This window comes from Lupinus angustifolius, chromosome LG06 (genome assembly GCF_001865875.1).
Source record: "Lupinus angustifolius cultivar Tanjil chromosome LG06, LupAngTanjil_v1.0, whole genome shotgun sequence".
In the NCBI taxonomy this organism is placed as follows: Eukaryota; Viridiplantae; Streptophyta; class Magnoliopsida; order Fabales; family Fabaceae; genus Lupinus; species Lupinus angustifolius.
The window spans coordinates 8,711,110-8,733,815 of NC_032014.1; the positions used below are offsets into that span (position 1 = coordinate 8,711,110).

General features: G+C 29.8%; 1 protein-coding gene and 1 long non-coding RNA gene across 8 annotated transcripts; one reads left to right on the forward strand and one right to left on the reverse strand.

Moving 5' to 3' along the window:
* On the reverse strand, positions 935-21,988 carry LOC109349589 (two-component response regulator-like APRR2). Of its 7 annotated transcripts, XM_019590452.1 has the most exons (13): positions 8,097-8,326; positions 7,338-7,525; positions 6,217-6,296; positions 5,898-5,964; positions 5,406-5,452; positions 5,006-5,083; positions 4,185-4,736; positions 3,591-3,731; positions 2,811-3,080; positions 2,365-2,439; positions 2,262-2,284; positions 2,112-2,166; positions 935-1,275 (listed from the first exon to the last, which is right to left on the reverse strand). In XM_019590452.1, exons 2-13 carry the CDS (start codon positions 7,465-7,467, stop codon positions 1,111-1,113), a joined length of 1,683 nt encoding a protein of 560 aa, XP_019445997.1. In that variant the 5' UTR covers positions 7,468-7,525; positions 8,097-8,326; the 3' UTR covers positions 935-1,110. The 7 variants fall into 7 exon arrangements, with proteins under 7 accessions (XP_019445997.1, XP_019445996.1, XP_019445995.1 ...); XM_019590451.1 differs by lacking the exons at positions 2,262-2,284; positions 8,097-8,326 and adding an exon at positions 21,978-21,988 and having other exon boundaries at positions 2,112-2,189; XM_019590450.1 differs by lacking the exon at positions 2,262-2,284 and having other exon boundaries at positions 2,112-2,189; positions 8,097-8,324.
* On the forward strand, positions 1,348-2,434 carry LOC109349591. The gene is made up of 3 exons (XR_002107995.1): positions 1,348-1,443; positions 1,749-2,227; positions 2,278-2,434. It is a non-coding gene; the product is annotated as an uncharacterized LOC109349591 (long non-coding RNA).

The window sequence follows — 22,706 nt, forward strand, 5'->3', positions numbered from 1 at the left end:
AAGGTAAAGTGATGCCTTTACAAACTACTCAACTCTGAATTTAGCAAACACGTGAACAAATTCATTGAAGCATCAGTCAACGTTTTAGACTCATCTTTATTCACAAACATTATCCCATCCTACCCTTTCAATATTAGATACCTCCAACTAACCCCTTCAAGCAACACCAAGAAAGACCCTTTTATCAAAGGGTAAACTTTGTGTCACCAAAAAGTACCTCCAATTTTGTGTCACCCTAAACCCAACCCATAACCCCACCATACATCATATCCCCATCACAAGTTTATTATGTACTAGCATATATTTTTCTATTTACGCCCACAAATTTTTGTAGCATTCATCAACACGTTTCCTGCACTGCATTAGAACGTGTGACACTTGTACACTTATCTTTCTTTTGTTTTGGCATGTTACACTTATCTTTCTTTTGTTTTGGCATGTGCCCAAGGATGGGATCAATGTCTACTTGTAATGTTGCATCATCTCATGTTATAGCCTCACAAACAGGGAAGACACTTAGATACTTCAAAGTTGTGTTTGTGGGGACCAAATAATGGAAAATAAATGGCCCCTACTCGTAATCTCACTCCAATCTAATAGTTAGAACTTGATAAAATTGAGAAACAGAATAAATACAAAAGGGCCAGCCACACAGATTGGTCGCCATCAAAATCTGTAACATAATTTCTGTCAAAGACTATGATTTGTAAAAAAATACATTAAGTTATTGGATATGCAATAGATTATAAGTATAATTTAAGGGAATGGAGTATCTCATGTACAAGAAGATAAGTTATCACCTCCTCCCAATGAAATCATGAATTTTACTGGATAAAGGAGATAAGTTATCTCATGATATGAGAAGATACATTATTCTCATAATTTAATTAAGTTCAAAACAAGGGAGTGACAATCTATTGCACTTGCGGTATGAAATGTTATTGTTATGTTGTTGAATATGTACCAGATAAATAGTCACTCCCTTAAAAAGGTGTATAGATCAAGTCAAAAAAATGATTTGAATTATAATCTACTACATATCCAATAAACTAATATTTTTTGACTAATGATAGGAATGACATAAATTGTGGGACAGAAAATGTTATTCCATCAACCGGGGTTAGAACCCTTGGTGGAAGGAGGAATGCTGGAAATGCCTTGCATGGTAAGCTCAGTTACCACACTATCTGTGGAAGGAGGATTTAGGCCTAAAGGCAAGGGTAGCCATGGGTTGGTTAGTGCCTCTTTCACAACCTTGTCAACAATATCATCTGCCTGCATGCATTGAAAAGAACATTGTAAGAGTTCATAAGGAGTTTGGAACAGTACATATTTGTATAGCTAAGTTGATAAAGAATTAGAAAAGTAATGCGATTTAGCACTGGAAAGAACATTGATATAATCAAATATATGCCTAAGATATCTCCTCACATAGGTACATATGTGGTAGAATTTAAAACATGAGGAAATAAACATTTCAGTCCCTCATGTTTTTCGACCTTATAACTTTGGTCCCTCAAAAATTGAAAAACTTAAATGATCCCAAAAATTTCAAATGTGGTCAAATTAATCATTTTTAGGGTCAAATTAGTCTCTATCAAGTGTTGTAAAACATGCTAAAAATGACTAATTTGATCATTATTTAAAACTTTTTTGGGAAAAGTTTAGGTTTTACAAATTTTGAGAACCAAATTGCTAAGGTAAAAAAATATGAGGGACTCAAATGAGTATTTACTCTTCAAACATAGATGTGTAGAAGTTCAAGCAGCTGTAATTAAATGGTGAGAACTTTGTAGATGTGAGGACGAGTAGTTGTACTCTATCTAATTAGACACCACCAGCTTCTACATTGTGGCATTTACAACCATGGTTCTCATAAAAATACAAGCTAAGTAAGAACATTGAAATACACTTCTCGGTGTCAATCACACTATGTGTTGCAATTCAATCAAGCAAGTGAGAAGTACTGAAGTTATCAAACCATGGCATGGACATGAGCTAAGGGCCGAAGGGAATGTAGGAAAAGGTCACTTGTCAGTTGCTAAACTATCAAGTGGAAAGAAACTTGGGCAAGTATTGCATAAGAAGCATAAAGGAAAGTATTACATTACCGGATAATGTTCAAAGGAACTTTGTGGCATACGAAAGTTGTAGTCCAATGCATCAGCATTGTGCAATGCAGACATATTCTGTGGTTTGATTATAAGATCTTATTAGCACCACTCAGGTAAACGATGAGAAAACTATGACAGGAAGCATCAACATTGTGCAATGCAGGCATATTCTTATGGAGGCAAGGTTACATTAACCGTTAACACACAAAATAACATAGAAAACTATGATTTCAAGTTTGCTGATACTCACTTGAGGTTGAGGGTGGGAAAAGCAAGGAGTTGGTGGTGGTGGTAAGACTGGGCAACCCCATGCATCTGCATGCATCTGAAACATCAAGCACCTGCATGTCAGACTGCATTCACAACTTTACATCACAAGCAATGAAGCATGAACCACTTCAACATAGTCACCATGCCTATGTTGGACTTTATTATTTTGTATACCATTATAGATGGAAATGGCACAATAATTAGATAAATGTTCGCATTTATTTCGATTTAAGATTTGTGCTTTTATACTGTTCTTGCAGTAATTTCATCTTTTATCATAGTCATATGGTGTCCTACAATTTTGAAGATTGTTTTCTCCCTGTGTTGATGTTGTATCATATAGGTGTTCCTTTAGATCACAAGACACATCAAATTTGCTGATAAAAATAACTTAAGTACTGTTTGAACTCTGAACAAAAAGATTACCCCTGGAAATGGTTTCCAGTGCAAACTTTCTGTAGGCTGCCACAACGGATAACCAGGAGGACTCCAAATCTGCATACCGGGCATTTGACAGTGAGGTTGTCCCCACATCGAATATGTAGGAGCTGGAGAAAGGGTGTGATTAGAATGATATGGAGGAAAGGTCATTATTGGTCTTTGAAGACAGTAGCTCCTTTGCATTGGATCCCTTTGATTTAGCCATTTCCTACCTTCTTCCTTAGGCAAGATGTGTCTGTTATGCATTCTATATTTCTGCATAAACAAAAATAAAACACTTAATACGCAACATTTCCATAAATAAAAAATACTTAGTTTGTAGTATATACTTTTGGCCCTTACATGTGACACACGTTTTCGACTAGGTCCCTATACGTAAAAGAAATTCAATTCAGCCCCCCTTTTAACATTTATTTTTTATTTGGTCCTTAGATTTATTATTGTTAAAACATCATTCATTATAGTCAAAATATACCAAATTGCAAATGATTGTCACATAGGCACCATACATATACTTTTTTGGTCCCTGTATGCCTTAATCATTTCACTTTGGTCCTTATAGATGGGCAATCCTTTTCATTTTGGTCCATATACTTAACTCCAACAGACTATGTTTTAACAACAATAAACAGCAAGGAGCAAATTGAAAATGATGTATGCATAGGGACTGAATTGAATTTTTTTCGTACATGTAGGGACCAAGTTCATGATAAGCATCCATTTTTGGGACTAAAAGTAACTAGAATCACCGAGGTACATAATGACCTGAAGGTGGCTTGCTACATTATGCCTTGTCAAGCCTTCTACTTTCATTAGTTCCAATATTCTAGAAGGAATAGCTTGATCGATGCCAAGTTGTTCCAATGCCTTCACAAATTTTTTGTGCAGCTCTGGTGTCCAGTCTACCTGAGACAAAAATCAAGTAACAAAACTGTATTTAGACAAAAATCAAGTAACATACATTACAAACTAAGACCATTTGTGGCATACAAATAACTATTCAAGTTCAATAGTTATTTGTATGTGGACCATACATTTCTACTTTGATCACAAAATGTCAATGAACTTCTCCATAACTAGAGAACACATTCTATTTAAGACTAGTTAAGATTTGATAATTCTATTGTAAAATTTCATTTAATCAGTTAATGAATATGAAAAGTGAAATGTTTAAAATCCATGTAATTTCTTCATTAACTCCAAGCATGCAAATATAATACATTGGGAAGATTGACAGATTAAAGAAAACTTTGGAAATATTTGTCTGGTAATGTGCATGTGTCAGCAAATAGTACAGGCAAGATGGTCAGAAGAAGTGAAGAACATGATCAAAGAATTAGTCATCATAAATCAGCTTACTTTCATCTTCTTCCTATTAGCTTTAGTCTCACATGAATTACTGAGAGCACCAACTCTCTTGAGAGATTTTCTATTACCGTCCGTCTTGCTTTGAATCTTTATATTCTGTGGATGTGAAGAGACTGCATTCGCACTCTCACCCTTAGTACGGTTGGCAAAGTCCTCTTCCTCCTTAACCCGAGTCTTTTCAGATTCCCTTTGTAATGATGTACTTTCAGCACTCAAATTTCCACACGTAGTTTCGACAGATTTAGGTTCTCCATCATGTTCACTGCTTTCTTTTTCTGTTGAGCAGTTAATCAGCTCTTGGCAATCACCGTCATCTAGTAATCTTGTTCCTTGTTTCAATAGTGGCGTTGAAGGAGCCGGATATTTATCACTTCCAGGTGACTTCTCAGGATCATTATCAGTTAACCCGGATACTTTCTCCGAATCAATTGACATTATAGTTTCATTTTGTCTGCTGTCCTTTTCTAAGTCCAACATGGACACTACTGATTCTATGATAGGTTTTAGAGGTTCAGATTTAACACTTGCTCCAGCATTGAATGCCTGCATGAGTTCAAACAAGGTGACATTAGAAACTATATAGCTCATGTTATATTACAATAAACAGGCAACTTAGTGCTCCAAACACACAATGGTCGAGCAGTCAGGTCCTCCAAAAATTTGGTGTCACCAATTAAGTCCTTGAAAGATGTAAAATAGTGTTAAATTAAGGGATTTTATTGGTGAGTTAAGTCATTGGAAGGACTAAGTGAAAGTTTACTCTTAATAGTATATGCCAATGTATTGTCGACTTGTCATTAAGATTTACAGACCTTGTGAACCACATGCTGCCAGATATTTCTGAGCTTGTCCTCACAGAGGGGTTTGCTAAGGAACTCAACTGCACCAAGCTTAAAAAAGAAAATGGAGTGAAGAGTCAAGAGATATTTATTAACAATCATAACAGAAGGAAAATGTACACAGTCTGATGAGTTGAACATTATAGTCTGGTAATATAAAGTTGAAAAACCAGATAACAATTGATTTTATTAGTGCAATAATTATGAGGGAAAGATACTTGTGGTTTTTACTTAATAATTTGAAAGGACCAAAAGCATGAATTAACATAATTTCCAAATAAATGCCAATGAAATAGAAAATTGGAGCTGGCTCAAAGAATATTAGTTAACCAGATATAAACCCATGAATAATAGGGATGGCGACTCCACTCACCGCTATGCACTTCATCGTGATGTTCAGGCAATGGTTGCTTGAAGTCACTACATCAAAAGTTGTTAAATACCACTAGTCAGAAATTTTTACAGCAATTAGAAAAGAGCTTTGAAGTAAAATTTTACCCATTTCCCATGTCATTTTCCCTTTTAGAGCACTCATAAATTTCATTTGGTAAAAGGCTAAAGGCTACTTAATATTGTGTGATAAAAACAACAGCAACTAACAATCCTAAAGACAGAAAAATTAGAAATAAAATTAACAAAAACTTCCAATTTTTAGAATTACTGAAGACCCTCTAAATAGGTGGTGGTGAAAATTGAACTTGAAAGGCACAATGATGTTTCTTGTCTTTATTAGGAATTGATTTTGGCTTAGCATTCAAACAAATAATGGCCTTGTAGATGATCTTAAGAGTGCATTTTCGAGGTTTAAGTTTAACGGAAAAAACTAATTTAATTCAGCAAATTTGGGTTTGGATTTTACACTTACTAATGATTGGCAAGTCCTTAGCATTCTCAAGAAATTTGAAACCCCCCAGGCTTCTGCTTGTACTCACCTGCATTTTCAACGGACGCATTTAGCTACTAATAACATATAAGAAATAAGAAAGTCACTTATAATATAAGTTCCTCCCTTGATTTTAATATATTTTATAGCCTAAAGTTTGGCAGCATCTAATTATGATTAAGACTCCAGAGTATCATTCTTCCTCAGAGATATTCAAATTATTTTTCAACAAGCATATTAGAGTAACTGACATATTCTTTGAATTATTTTCTATTTTATATAGAAAATGAAATTTGACTACCTCCACTATGGCAATGTGGAAGTCTTCAGGTCTACTTGAGATTGCTGACAAGGCTTCTTTTTCATCGCAAAATGTAGATACTGTACAGAAACTCTTCAGGGTTAATAAACAAATTAAGATAATGAACAAAAATGTACAGGGGAGCCATGTGATTAGAGGAAAAGAACCATATGGACTTTAATAACAACAACAGACAAACCTTAGTCACGCTACGTGGGATCGGCTACATGGCTTGAACTATAATGCTTCACCATAAATCATGTCCATTGACAAAGCATTGATCTCTAAATCATTTCGCCTATGGTTTTTCTTGCCTCTAGACATTGGACTAAACTTCATTTTATCCGCTCTCCTTGCCGAACCTCCTAAAGGTCTCCTCCACACATGATCATACCCCATAGGACACAATTCTACGATATTTTATAAAAGGAGCTACGCTAACTTTCTCGCTAATACATTCATTTTAATCCTATCTTGTCTAGCATGCTCACTCATCCAACACAACATTCTCATCTCTGATACAATGAGTTTATTTTCTTGTTGACGTTTTTATCGCCCAACATTCAGTCTTATCATATAACACATGAAACACTCCATTGTTTCAATCAATGTGGACTTTATTAATAGTCAAATATACTTAGGGTGGTTTTAGGACAATTTCTCAATGAAACTTACCTTTGTGGAAACTTTTGTATTGCAAAATAGAAGTCTGTCTTTTGCAGCCAACTAATTCATACTTGCTATGTAATTAAAAGGACACCAAATGTGCAATAACTAATAATAATTTTATACTCGATATCTTTATAATTTGGACAACATCAGTTTAGATAACAAATTAAGCACACAGTTCAAACTTCAAGCATAAAACAAAAAAAAAATTCTTTAAAATTTTATAGTCTCTAGTGCAACTAAAATCTAACACCATAGTTTTCTAAAGAACCAGACAAGGACTATATATCTAAAGCAATAAGGCTTTGTAAGATGCCATAGTAAAGAAAGATGGGGGACCAAATTTACCAACCAATTAAGGTGAGTGGGAATTACTAGGCCAAGATTCAATGTAGATGAAGAAATGAGACATGCCAAAACAAAAAAGAAGGGATGCAAAGAAATTGTCTTACCATTATAGTCCATGGCCTCAAGTTTTGCTCTTATCTCAGAAGCAGAATTGATGTCTCCATCAAGGAGAAGAACCTTGAGTCCCTTAGGAAAATCTTTCCATTCTTGTAAATCATTGGCAGTGCAAACCATAGCTGGCTTGGCATCCTTTCTCAGTCCCTTATAGAAAGTAACAGATCAACACTGTTTTCTGCAAAATCACAAGCTAAATTTGAGTTTAAAATCACAGAACAATGAAAGAAAAAACAAGTACAAACTCCTTTTCAATTTGGATACTTAAATTAGTTTAAATGACTAAAAGCTTCTATATAACTAGCAAAGAATATTTTTTTCTTTCCAAAAAGCATTTTTTAAGCAATAGAAGAAAAACACTCTTTGTACTGTAAAGATCTCATATGCTGATGGCATTTTCACATAACAGTAAACAGATAAAAGATCCGGGTAGCTAAGATCTTATGAAGAGGAAAAAAGTTCAATTATCAAGAATGAGAATAAAAAGAAGAAAGAAAGAAAACTTTACAACAAACAAGAACATGTAGAAGTATATCAATTCATCATCATGAACAATGAAAATAAGCAAGAAGCTCACATGGGTTCACGTGCATGCACATACAAAGTCCAACACAACAAGAAAACCAAGAAAAGAAACATCCCAACTGTCCAAAAACTGAACACTTGAGCCAAGAGAAAAGGAGCATGCATATAATAAAAGTACAAAAACCATGAAAATAAAATGGTATCAGTGAAGCAAGTTTAACTACCTTGGCTTGAAAGAAAATGGTTCTCACTAATCCATGGGAATTTATCTTATTGACTTATTCCATTGGAAATAAAGAGAAGAATGAAGAGAAGAGAAGAGAAGAGAAGAGAGGTTTAAAAGAGGTGTTTTTAAAGGAAGGTTGTGAGTACTGAACAGTTACCATCAGAAGTTGTGGGGCACACTTGTATGCATAAGGAGCCTGTGAAAGTGTCTGCACATCTCATTAGACTATATGCATTTACAAGAAGTGTCTGGTGCTGAGGTATGAAAATTTTGTTTTTAAATATGATTTTTTAAATCTATTGAGAAATATTATCTTTTTTTAAATCTATTGAGAAATATTATATTAGATTTTTTTAAATCTATTGAGAAATTTTTTTTTTTTTAAATCTATTGAGAAATATTAGATTTTTTTAAATCTATTAAGAAATATTACATTTTTTTAATACGTAATTATTTTTTAATTTAAAATATATATAGTATAAAAAAATTGTATTTGAATTTTGGAGGAGAAGATAGTGCACTTTTAATATTTTAATAATTTCTATTGAGAAATTTAAGTGAGAAATAAGGGGTGATACTTTGAATGCTATTAGATTAGATGGATGTGTTTGAAATGTTCTCTTTCATATTTCACTTGGTGTTTTCATCTAATTAAAAAAATTAACTTAAATAAAAAATTATTATAATAATATAAATTAATATTTTTATATTATTTTATGTAATTTAGTTGGCTACAATTATTTTAGTACAGAGGATACCTATATGATATTTGTTACAAAAGATGTGTTCCGTTCATAAAGTCCAAATTTTTCCAAAAGTAAATAAATTTAATTGGGAAATTATTATATTTAATGTTTTTGACCCATTCACACTTTAACATGATTTTCTCCGCAGGTAACAACTCCCAAAATACATGCACGGATTTAAATAACAAAATGGGATCATGTAAAAAAGAGAGTTAATTACAATGTTATAGATAGAATTTTGTGAATTTTACTATATTTATTAATTAAACTCTTATAAAATGTAAATTGCAACTGCGGGAGTTCAAATTTCTCAATTTATTTTCCCCTATTTCTTTATCTTCTCTCAATTGTAAGTTTACTTTAAGTCTCATTAATAAAAAAATAATTTGTTTTTAAGCAGTATTGAATAGGTACAAAATATGGGGTTATATGTTATTGATTATTATCAATTAAACGTTCATATTGTATTTATAAAACAGTATTTCTATAGATTTTATTATTTCAAATTAAATATGAGAAAATAATGTACCAGTGTAATTCTTGTATTGTTAGTAAATGATTCCTCATTCATATATTAATTATTATTGACTCTTCAAATAAAAGGTAAAAGTGTAATATCCTATGAAGCACGGATTCGTCAAACACCCTCACGTGTCAGTGTCTGACACGTATCTGACACAGATACGCTCGGATTCGCGAAAGATACGTATCGATAGTGTATCCAAAAATTAAAAAAATAAAATAAAATAAATAAATATTAAGACACATATTCTATTCGTTTTCAATAAAATATTGGATATATGAATTCGTTTTCAGTAAAGTATAAGATATATAGATTCGTGTCTAATAAAACAGGATAAAATAAATTTGTTTCCAATAAAACAGATTAAGATAGATTTGTTTCCAATAAAACATGATAACATAGATTCGTTTTCATTAAAATAGGATAAAATATATTTGTTATGGAGGATAATGATTTTAGGATACATTCATTTTTATTAAAATAGAATAAAATAGATTTGTTATGGAGGACAGTGATTTTAAATTTCCATATTTTTTACTTTGTATATTTTGATTTACACTTGTAATTTTATAATATTTTATATGTTTTTATTATTTTATACGCGTATCCCTGAACGTATCGTATCCTGTATTTTGGAAAAAATACGTGTCGACGTGTCGGATACGTATCGTATGCGACACACATATTAGTATTTGTGCTTCATAGGTAATATCTATAAACTGTTAGTGTAAAGATTTATATATAGTCAATATATTATTCACTATTAATTTGTATTATTTTTTTAAAAAGTCAATGATGATTAAATATAAATAGTGAATATTACAATAGTAGTATATAAAACTCATACACTATCATACATATATTTTTTCTATAAAAATAATACATATAAATAATGAAAATGATGCACTATATAAAGACTCTATAACAATACATAAATTTTAAGCCCATTAAATATTCACATTTATTAACGTATGCTTCTCGTACCAGTTAAATTATTGTTACAAGACAAAATAGAATGCTAAATGAATATATATGTAATTTTGTCAAATACTCATATTCTTATTTTGGCAAATACTCATATGTAATTTTATAAATACTCATATTCTTATTTTGTTTCGTGTTTCTAACATGATGTAACATGAATGTTGGACTTTAAGATTATTCATCTTTAGAATCGGAGAAATAAGTGTTTTAAAAACAAAAGCAAATATAATATGTTACCAGATATTTATCCTTATAATTACTAAGGTGTGGACAGTATATTTATTCTAATATTAAATATTTAATTTTTATATATTTTATTTTAGAGGATTATATTACTTTTTATTGAGTATAAATAATATTATAATTTATGTAATAGAAAAATGTGATAATGAATTATAATATTACTAAAACTTACATTAAAAATTGTATTGGTGATTTGATATTTATTGTGTATGTAATTTACTCTACCTTCCATTAATATTTCTTTTATTATGTGAGAAAACATTATAGTAATAGTAATTGTAATTAGAAGGATAAAATAAGCAAAAAAAGTTATACTATAAATAGATATTTATAAGATATTTTAACTTTATATATAGCACATATATGTAAAAATATAGATAATAAACTAATATTTTTATTATTAAAAACAAAAGGAAAAATAAGTATATGTCACGTCCTTAAATTTTGATGTTGGGTAATGTGAGTTTTCCTCTTAAGTGAAACGTCAAAGTCTTTGAGTAACATTTGTCATCGAGATATTAATGTTCTAATAACAGATGACTTAGTTAAACAAAACAAATATGCATTGCCTATATCCTTATCCACTTTGCACTCAAAAAACGTGTACAGACGGAACATACCTAATGTTATGTTTATTTGGAGTGAAAATAGGAGGAAAGAAAATGAGAGGAAGGAAAAAGGAATGAAAAGAATATTTTTTATTATTTGGTTGCAATGAAAAGAACGAAGGAAAGTAAAAATTGTAGGACTCATGCCATTATATTTTCTCTCCATTATTGGGAGAATAACATATAGAAAAATTTGATCACGATCAATTATCATAAAATATGTTCAAAATGATGTTTCCAATCAATGATGATGAATGAAAAACAAAAAATTAATGAAAATTTATTTTTTTAATTGATATGACATGTTTTCATTGGTTTAAGACATGATTTGTGACATACTTTGATACAACATGTCTTTGTGTGAGAAATTTAGTGACATATTTTCTCATCTTTAACTCGTCATACATTTAAAAAATCCTATTTTATGTTAATCATACTTATAATTGTCGATAATTTCCTAAAATTCAAAAGAAAACAAACTAACACATGCATTTCAACGTCATTATTAATAAATAATAAGACGTTAATTTAGTGGAGTAAAGTCCCGCTAAATTCATAAAAAGATAAAAATATCAAAGATTTGATTTAGGAATGACAACGTGGTAGGTCAGGGGCGGGTTTGTGCTTACCCAAACCCAAGATTCAAAACCCGAATTCGAACCTGAATTAAGCGGGGTTAAAAACAAAGCTACCATCCCCGAACTCGCTGGATTTCGGATAACCCGAACCCGATGAAAAACCGTCTGAAACATGTATATATATATATATATGTTCTAAATTTATATATATTTATAGGTTTTATATACGTATTTATGTATAATTTTACATATATTAATCGGGTTTGAGGCGCATTCGGGGTAGGGTATCAACTACACCAAACCCGAACCCGAAAATTGAACTCGGGTAAAACCTGAATCCAATCACTTCGGTTTTCCCGTTAAATTCGGATTTGGTTATGGCGGGTAGCCACGTGTTCGGTTTTTATTGTCATCACTAGTTTGAATAATGAGTTAGAACTTGTTGGGAGAGATAGTCACACATTATGAAAGAGATTAGTTATTTACTTACATGATGATGAGATCCTCTTGATAATACAAAGAAAATGTCGTTATTCATAATAATTATATTATTTTCTCCTCACTTTCTTTCAATTTTCTACCATATTAAACAACTAAAAATCATCATATTTTCTTCTCTCAAGTTTTCTTCTCTAAACCAAACACAATCTAAAAGTTTTAACTTCAAAGAGGTTCAAAATCAAGGGCTAAGCTACATTGCTATAATTAAATAAAGTAAATTTTTGGAGCATTTTTTTCGTAAAAGGGATTTTTTATAGTTTTAGCACTTTTATCACCAATATGTAAATGATTTAGCCTCACTAAGATTTAGGGTTTAAATGTAAGACTCGTATTAGCTTAAAGAGCTGCATTATTGACGATATCTCTTTTTTATGTAGATCAATGTGGCAGGGCATGGGTCACGAATTGATTAGATTGTTTTTGCATTTTATATGTGCATTCGTTTGATGAGGTGTCTAGCTACTCCAACAATTTTGATCCATGAGAGAGTTATTTGTTTTCATGCAATCAAGTTCATGGCCATCAAGATGCAATTCCCTTAAAATAAAATACTAAACTAAGTGTTTTATCATTACAAACAAATTAAGCTAAAGTTTCATTGTACATTAATTAAATTAAGGAGAATATTAGTAAGTGTGGTAAGGACATTATTTGAGGAAAACAAAATAAAAAAATTATCTTTGAAATTTAATGTTTTAATATATTGAAAAATGTTTGATTTAATTTTTCAATGTCATTTTCCTTATTTTATATTCCTTACATAATGTCTTTAGAGCCTTTGTTAACACAATTCTTGATTTAAATTTTGGCTTACTATTCATTATTTTTAAAACAATATTGAACTTAGTTTCCCAATGACAATTTCCTTATTTTTTGTTTCTTTAATAATATTTTAAAAATATCACTGTTAGTTATACAACCCTTGATTTAAATTTTGATTTCCCTGATCATTATTTAAGGCAACATTTAGCCAAAAACAACCGTGACAATTGCTGTATTTAATAAAGCAAGCGAAAATAATTGTAGTTTCTCAATATGAAAGAAAAAACAATATTTAGAAGTAAAATTTATGTTCTTTCATATTTCTGTTGGTTAAGGTTAGAGCACAAAAATTAATACAGACATAAATTTAAAAATTAAAATCCACGCATAAATTTAAGTTGTAAAAAATAGAACAAACATCTCATATCTAGAAAAAAAAATCATGTCTTCATATCTCTACACAATCAAACTCTAATAAGTAATATAAAAAATTAATTTATGTTTTTATAACTTTTCTTTTTAATTAATTGTCATTTCATAATTAAATGGGGATACAAATGAGATAAGTAATCTTTATTTTGTAAAAAATAGACATTTTGTTCCTCTCAAGTCTCAAACTAAAGTGAAAGGTAAATTTTAGTTTTATAATTTACAAAAAATTATTATTTAAAAATGGATTAAAATTTGGACACTTTTTGAAGTAATTATACAACTAAAAGGGAATTTTGATAAAAACTATTCAAACAATATTATTCGACTAAAATCACTCTAACACATATCCAAACATAAAGTATTTTACTTGAAACTCGCTTCTAACTGAAATTACTTTACAAAATTAAACCACATTCATCTAAAAACTAAAATCACATTACGCAAAGTTTATCCAAACACCCCCACTCCAAACTTCTGAGTTTCAAACATGCCTTACCATCTTTACTCATCATGAGTTGTATCTGGGCATTATTGAAAGAGTAAATACACTATATGACCCAAATGTCAAAATTATCAGCATAACCAAGACGTACGTAAATGGAATTCAAAAAAGATAAACACTGCAACGTGATGCACTCACTCTCTCATTCATCAATATCATCCCCCACTATTTTTGTATGATAGATAAAAACAAGGATGCTTCACTTATTTTGTATGTGTCTTAGCGTTTTATCTTTATGTAGTGGAAAGTCCTGCAGGATCAACCTCCAGATATCTTTGTCTCCTTCCCCTTTGTCTATGATTATTTTCAAATGTCTCAATCATTTTGTGTAACTGGACCGTCCAACATTAATATAATTGCTAGTGTGAAGTATTTTTTATACTCTTAGTAAATCATTTGCTATTCATATGTTAACTATTATGTATTAACTTTAAAATAAAAGTAATACAAATCAATAGTGGATAATGTGCTAATAATATAAAAACTTTACATTGACAATGCATGGATTTTAAACTTTTAATTAAATTACTTAAATATAATGTTAGGAGTTTAATCATTTTATATCTATAAAAAATCTTTATTAATAGAGATAAAATTCATTCTTCATCTTTGTAGCCTCTCAAAAAAGATTATTTATATAATGCCTAATTGGAATTTAGATCCTCTCCAATTGGAAAGTATAGTACTAGATGAGATTGTGGTATATATTAGAAATTTATTTTTAACGAATATGATTTTAATTATTTTTAATAAAAATAAATCTAAAATAAAAAGGCTTCACTTTCTCCTCATTTTTCTAGTAATGGGAACCGAATTTGCCTAATTGATGCAATTGTCCTTGTCTTGCAATGGTTTAATAATGGAGTCTGGTGTAGTCGTGTGGTTTGTTGAGTTTACTTCCTCACCATTTGGTCCAATTTATTCCAAAACTTTTTTTTCTGCTTTGATTGATAATCACATTGGTGATGACGGGGGATATTTATGATCACATGTTTGGTATCCCTTATGTTCGTTTCTTTTTGGAAATATTCTCAGCGATCAAACTTTGTATTATTGGTATAATTATGTTCCTATGGGGTAATAATTAAAGCAGATTTTCCAATCTCTAATTATATCAACCTTTAAAAACGCCTTACTTGGTTTATGTATCAGCTATCAAAAAGCTCAAAATCAGAGTAGAAGAGGTATAGCTATAAATAGAAATTAAATAACGTGCAATTTAAACAAATCACCTTTTATATTTTGGTGATCTTAGTAACTTTGACAATTTTAAATCATCAAATGATGATCAAGGCTCGGATTTTAACTGCAAACACATAAACCATAATATAATCCAGGATTTAAGCATCCAAATTTTATCCAAATACACCAAAGTCACAAAAAACCTCAAATTTTCAAAGTCACTCAATCATTCCTCTATGTTTTCTATAATTTTCTTGATCTTCTTTGAAGTGATGTGACCTCTAAATTGACGGAAAAGAAAGGGCAATATTTGTCTAAAATTAATTCACCCATAGACAAAAGGATGAAGAATTTTTTAGTGTTGTCATGGTTTATTCCCTACTCTTTGGATGAGGGTATAGTTTTCTTTGGGGTAGCATGATTGTCGTTGATTTTTTATCTTATATAATAGTTGGATGTCTAACTTTATCTAATCACTACATCAATTTTCTTATTGGTAAAAGATGAAGGTGATATTAGTCTTCATTCAAATTGATATTAGACTTTGCTAGTTGTATATGAGTGTTATACGGAACTTCCTTGGTCAAATGTTTAACACGCACTAACCACTTAAGAAACATAAAATCACATATCAGATAGGGTATAAATATGATTAGTTCACTATGTAAAAACTAAAGTTTTCACGGTGGACCAAAATAAACCTTTTAATGCCATTGGTTTAGATATTATGATTTGATTAAAATTAACAAAATTTATAATTAAATTGTAATTCAATGGAGTTGAATCAAATATTGTTCAAACCAACACTAACTTGAAGTTAAATGTTAACGGGTTCATATTAAAAAAAACCTGAAATACAAGTTTAATGACCTGCATTTTTTCCCTTTTCAGTCTTGCTAACTGGTCCATTTTTTTATTGGGAAGTCACTTTCTAATAAAAACTTTTTATTTAATCCCTTAAGTTTGGGAAATCACATTCTAATAAAACTTATTTCTTTAACATAATTAGATAAATATTGGATAACAACTTTTTCTTCAATCACTTTCTAGCATCCTCCTTTCGAATTCTTAATCTTGCAAGTTAATATTGATGGCAAAGAATAGTGATTCTTCAACAATTAATCTAAATAAAATTTCAACTTCAGGTTTTGTGAATGAATAAATAATGGGATAATATAATTATGTCCCCTTAAATATATCTTTCAGTCCCCACTCAAATTAGCGAGGTACAATATAAATTAATTCCAAAAATCTCACAGAAGAAGAAAAATTAAAGTGGTTTATGTTTCATGCTCATAACCAAGGTTGAGTCCACAAACAAAAATGGCCTTATAAAAAAGAGAATATCAATGAATCAATTATGAATGGAGGTTCAAGATATTGCTTGACATTTTGTGCCAATTGTTGAGCATGCATCAATGTATAGGATCGATGTTAGGGGAAAGACAAATGAGGTTGGCTAGGCATGCAGGCAGAGAATAGTACACACGTACTGGTGCAGAGTTCTGATTAGTCAATCACTTCAAAGCACGCTATGGTTTCAAACTCTTATCAATAATGGTATACTTTTGGGGATGAGGACCCTCCTAAAACAGTATCTTATTCTATGTCTTAAACCAATTATATATTAATAAATAGATAAAAGAAAAAATTTAAAAGAAATAAAGTACTTTGATTGGCTTGAGAAATAAAAAGTAAAATAACATTTGAGACAGATGATCTCTATCCATGTTTTTTTTTTTGTAAGTGCATGAGTGCATGTATACACAAAAGTCACTTGCTTCACTCTTCACAGCCACACACTTCGATCCCAATGACGTGGTTGAATATCCCCCAAGGATTCAAATGAAAGGAATTTCGTCTTAAATATTTTAAAATTTTCTTTCTTTTTAGAGAAAAAAGATGTATGTGCTTTTACATTGTAACTCACTGTATTATTAATTTTTCAAAAAAAATAATTCAATTCAATAGTAGAAAATATATTAACTATATATAAATGACTCTTATTTAATGAAATTTAAAGGAGATAGATATATGTATCCTTACCATCACAAAAGATAAGACTATTTGATATGTAAATCACAAAAAAAACAACAAACTCACCATATACAAAGAAAAATGATAGCAAGACTTATAAAAATATTATAATTTACGATTTAATATGTATATATTAATAATGTAAATATTTTTTTACATCGACAACAATATATTATTTATATGTTAATCAATATTGATTCTCAAATAAAAGTAATATAAATTAATAGTAAATGATATATTGATAATGAGACACAACAAGAGTTTGTTTTTATTATTCGGATTGATGGTTAATGAGTGGAGGAGTAAACCATCAGTACTAGTTATCACATAGGGGAAATGCAGCTTAATGCTAATGCACTTTAGTTATATTTAGCCATAAAAGTAATATGTATCGGTATCACGTAGTTGGTAATGTAATTTAATCCTAAACTCATATGTTATAGTACTATGTTGGACGTGCAACTTTCTGGATAGAGAATATATTCAATTTACCATGATAACTAATTCATATATTCTTCTACAAAATTTGGGTTTGCTGACAAGAACCTCACACATATAGTTATGGCATATTAGATCATAATAAGAATTTTGTAAAGAACCAAAAGGAGAGTCCTATGGTGGTCACAAAGAGTGGGGTGGGGACTAGGCATCCCTTAGCAAGGACCGCAGAAAGAGATAGAAAAACCAGCAATGTTCTTGTTAGATAAATAACTGGATATAAAGAGAATATTTTAAACTTATTGGCTATGCATGTTGTAATTTGTCCAACTTTCTTTTGGGACCAATGTTATTGATACAAAACAATTGTGGTCACTTTCGTAGAAGTTCCATGCATGAGTGCCAAATTTTGCATGTAAGGTCTCCACTTAGGGAATGTGGGGGGAAATGTACATTAGTTTATTGCGTGCTCTTGATTGAGGAATTGGCCCAAAAAGTAAATATAAGAGCCTTTTTTTTTTAAATAAAATTCTTTTAACACCACTCGGTAACTCTAATTCCATCATCCACTTTATGAATTCAACCATTTTTTAAATAACTTGTAAAAAATTATCTGTGAAAAATCACTTGGAAAACGAACGGGTTACCTATTAATAAGAATAGTTTTTGCACCATATTATATGATCCTTGTATTTGATAACAATGAATACTCAAATTTTGTTTATATTTGATAAAGGAGAAACTATATATTGTTCAGATTAAAATTGGTAGAAGGTACATAAATGTTACAGTATATGATATGATTTATACCATGTGAACTTTTAGTGTCATTGTAGAATTGTTAAAAATCATTAATCAAAATATCAAATAGTTATAAAAATCGGGTAAGAGTGTTGTATTCTAATTATCCTATTTTCTTGAGATCTTGATTATTAAGTGGTTTATTTTCAAACACTTCTAAAGTATGTTTGGTATAATCTGTAACATAGGAAATTCAATTGTAGATTTTGTATCTAAAAAAAATGATTAAATGGTAAGTGTAACTTTTGACTTAAACGAGTGTAAGTTAATTCCTTCACTTTAAAAGTTACCAAAAGGACAAATAGTGTCACCTGTATCACTTAAAAAATAAATCTAATGAATAATCAAGCCAAAGAGTGCATGAATGAACTGAATTTGGTTTCTATCATGTACCATTTTTCTTCTCATTATTTTTATAGAAAGAGTATTAAAAATTATGCATAAACATCTTTTTTGATCTATCATCACTTTGAACTTTCATATCAAGTGTAGACATTTTTTTCATATAGGTAAGTGAAGTGAAGGATCGTTAATAAGCACAACAAAATGAGCTCAAGTGTAACAATTTTGAATCAAGCAATCACTGAGGAGAGATGGCGAAATGGGATCTGAATAAATGGGTAGGTTTGGGTGCAACATGTAGGCCCGTTGCTGGGCCAGCCAATTTTCATCTTATATAGACTTTCCACATGGCCCAGTAAGGCCCGGAAGACAAATTGGGTCGGACAGCACATTTTACCTTCTCTCTGGTTGCACCTTAACTCTGCCATGAACCTGCCACCATTAATATTAAGAATATATGCACCGTTATTATAAAGATTTATGAAAAAAAGAATATTAAGAATGTATATATTATTATGATAAAGATTTATGAAAGAAAAAAGATGTAAATATTGATAGTATAACAGTTTTATACATTTTCATTAAATTATACACATTCGCTCTTAATCATTATTGACTTTTCAAAAAAAGTAATTCAAACGAAGGGTAAATTGATGCACTAACTGCATATTACTCTCAAGATTTATACATACTCAATGTATCATACATCTTAATACACCATATATCATTTATTTGTATTACTTCTTTGAAGAATCAATGATTAAAAATAAACGGTACACAATAAATTGATAGTGTATAAAATGGGAGCACATATGTTGTCTCACAGTTTTGTACCACTTCATGTGCCAGAATATGTAATTAGCCAAAAAAAATATTTAATAATTACAAATTTATTTAAATAATTTTTTTAATCAATCATAATTGATGGTAAATTGAATAGTACAAAAAGTGGGATGGTCCCATATAAAATCATTAGAGTACTACATTCAGTTTAAAAAGTAAAGGGTATTGTTTTTGGGAGATTGTTTCCAAATATTATAAAGATGGGTGTGAGGCTAATACACAATTTGGTTTTGGACCCAATTCGGCTTTATTTTATGTTTGTTTAATGAAAGGCTGGATTCGTAAGTCCATTCTAAGTTGATAGCTTTTTTGTTTTGAACTCACTTAAATATATTTGTCCCCCTCCCCTAAAAGGCTAAAAGTATATCCTTTTTTATCCATGTTTAAAGAAAACACAAGTTTGGTTGTCGTTCTATGTAAGAATTGAAAACAATATAAAATAGTTATTTATTAGACTTGGAATTTGGAATTCTCTAATGAACACACCAATCAAAATAATTGGAATTGAGAGCTCCAATTTCATTTTCAAAGCTCAATTCTAACCCTACTTCCATTTTTGAAGCTCAATTCTAACCCTACTTCCCTACACCAAACGATCTCTCATATCATTCATAATTCGATAGCAACCTATTTATTTTGAACTTATTCCTTCATGCTTGATTAGTAAAGACATATGTTATAATCAAATATTCTTTCTTTTTACAGGACCCTAAGAGACAAAATGAACTCATTAACTTACTAAAAAGTTCTAACTTAGACAATAGAATTGTTTTCTTCAATAAATTTGTAATCTTTCATATTATATACCAAGTTTCGACAGGCAAAATCATGAAGTGAATTGTTTCTTTCAAATATTAGAAGACCTTCTAGGATTTTCATTCTATTGACATCATCGGCAAATCTTACTGATCCATCTCCAAATAGCAAGGGTCAATTTACGAATTACTTGATTTTATTCATATTTTGATTACATTTTTCTTGTTTTAAGTTTCATATTTTATTGAAGTGATGTTTTTCATCCTAGACTATCAAACTTGTATTTAGTACAAGATGTGTTTTCAAACATTGTTGTTTTATGTTGGATGTGGAAGATTCTTCAACTAATAGAAATTTAGAGTGAGGAAATCGAACTACCTGACAGTAATAAAATACGCAATTCCAATTTCTAAAAAAATGCAATTTCCAAATGTATACCGGTACATGTCTTTCATATACATGAGTATCCGTAGATGAAAAAGGAAACTAGAGAGGGGAATGTAAGAGATATATGAAGATTCTGGAAATTGAAAAATTGATATGATAATATCTGACGGTAGTATTTATATACTGATAATTGTAAAAATTTATCATAGTTATTACTTTTATATTAATTAGTCATTATATTAATTATCCAACATTGAGAAACTGCATCAAAGATTGTTGCCAACGATTTTTTTTGCCGGTTCAATTTCCCTTCGGTAAGGTATATACATTCAATTGCTTATAGCCCATTTATACAATCAAACTCTTATTATTTTCTCCTCTTCAAACCTTTATTTTTTTTCCTCTCTTGCCAGCAGATTTTGTTTGCCCGTTCAATTCCCCCAAGAAGCTCGCTGGCGTGTTGATTAATATTTTGTATTTATCGACCCAAATTCTTATATTTTTTGATATATTTATTTTTGTGTTACATTTTTTAAAGAAAAATAATTTAATATAAGAAATGGTACATAGAAACTCAATAGAGACAAAAAATATAAGAAGATTAATCAAATATAGATTTCAAGAAGAAAAGATAAAAATAAGAAAATGTGTGGAAGAATAATGATGTATTGTGAAAAAAATAAAAATAATATTTGAAAGTTTATGATTGTTATCAATGGATGAGTTACAAAAATGTAATTTTGGAATGTGAAAATTACGCCACGATGGTTATTTGTAGGTTTGGCTTTATATATACTAGCGTGTTGACAGACACTTCGTGTCTGCTGACCCGCATTCTTATTTTATAAATTCAGTATTAAATTTGTATTTTGTATTTTAGAGAATTATAATGTTTTTTATTGAATATACTCAATGTTATAATTTTTGTATTTACTATAATATCCAACTTAAAGTGAGATGTATTAATTATAGTTATCTAGGATTATATAATTTTACTTTAAAAATAAAAAATACTAAGGGCAAAATAGAATCATGGTAATAGTTATTTCAAGTTTTGAATTTATATATAGTATAGATATATGGTATTACTTTAGAAATAAAAAATATGAAGGACAAAATAGAAAAATAGAATCATGATGGTAGTTATTTCAAGTTTTGACATTATATAGTATAGATATAGATGAGAATCTGTTTATACTCAATTTAAGTTATACTCAATATCAACCATTGATTTTTTAAATCTAACGGACCAAATCGATGAGTGAAATAAGTGATGAGAGAAAAAAATGAATCTTAGATAATCTTTAAGTTTCACTCATTTGATTCGTTGGATTTAAAAAATCAATGGTTGAGATTAAGTGTAACTAATGTAACTTAAATTGAGTGTAAATGGATCCCTCCTCGTATATATATGAGGAGAGTTCCATTTACATCCAACTTAAGTATACTAGTTCCATTCATTTTCTTAAATCCAACGGGCCATAAGGGTGAATAAAGTGAGTGACGAGAGAGAAAAAAAAGAAATCTTAAATAATTTTTAAGTTTCATTCATTTGATCTATTGAATTTAAAAAAAAAATGAATGATTGAGATGAAATATAACTAATATAAACCAATCATTCCTCTTATTCAATTGATCGTAGAACATTCACATTTCTTTTGTTAAGATGGGTGGGCTTCCTCTCTTAAATTTATAGAACCTTTTACGTCTTATTATGTATTTTTTATTTATTAAATTCAAGCTTTTTTCCATATTGAACAAACTATTTTAAAATCAGGTTTAGAAAAGACTTACCCGATTGTGTTAAAGTTGCTCATTTTTTCCTTTTTTTATTATTTCATAATAAGCCTTATGTCAAAGTTGTTTGACAATATAATTGTGTTTTGAACATATAATAAATATTGATGTTAAGAGCTTTGGAAAAATAAATAGAACAATATTTA

Excerpts from the sequence above, each read along its gene's own strand:
- LOC109349589 (XM_019590451.1), bottom strand. The coding sequence starts at position 7,467 with ATGGTTTGCACTGCCAATGATTTACAAGAATGGAAAGATTTTCCTAAG. Across the intron at positions 5,453-5,897 it reads TAAGGACTTGCCAATCATTA|TGACTTCAAGCAACCATTGC; the intron begins GTAAGTGTAAAA and ends CTTTTGATGTAG. Across the intron at positions 3,081-3,590 it reads ATGTAGCAAGCCACCTTCAG|AAATATAGAATGCATAACAG; the intron begins GTCATTATGTAC and ends TTGTTTATGCAG.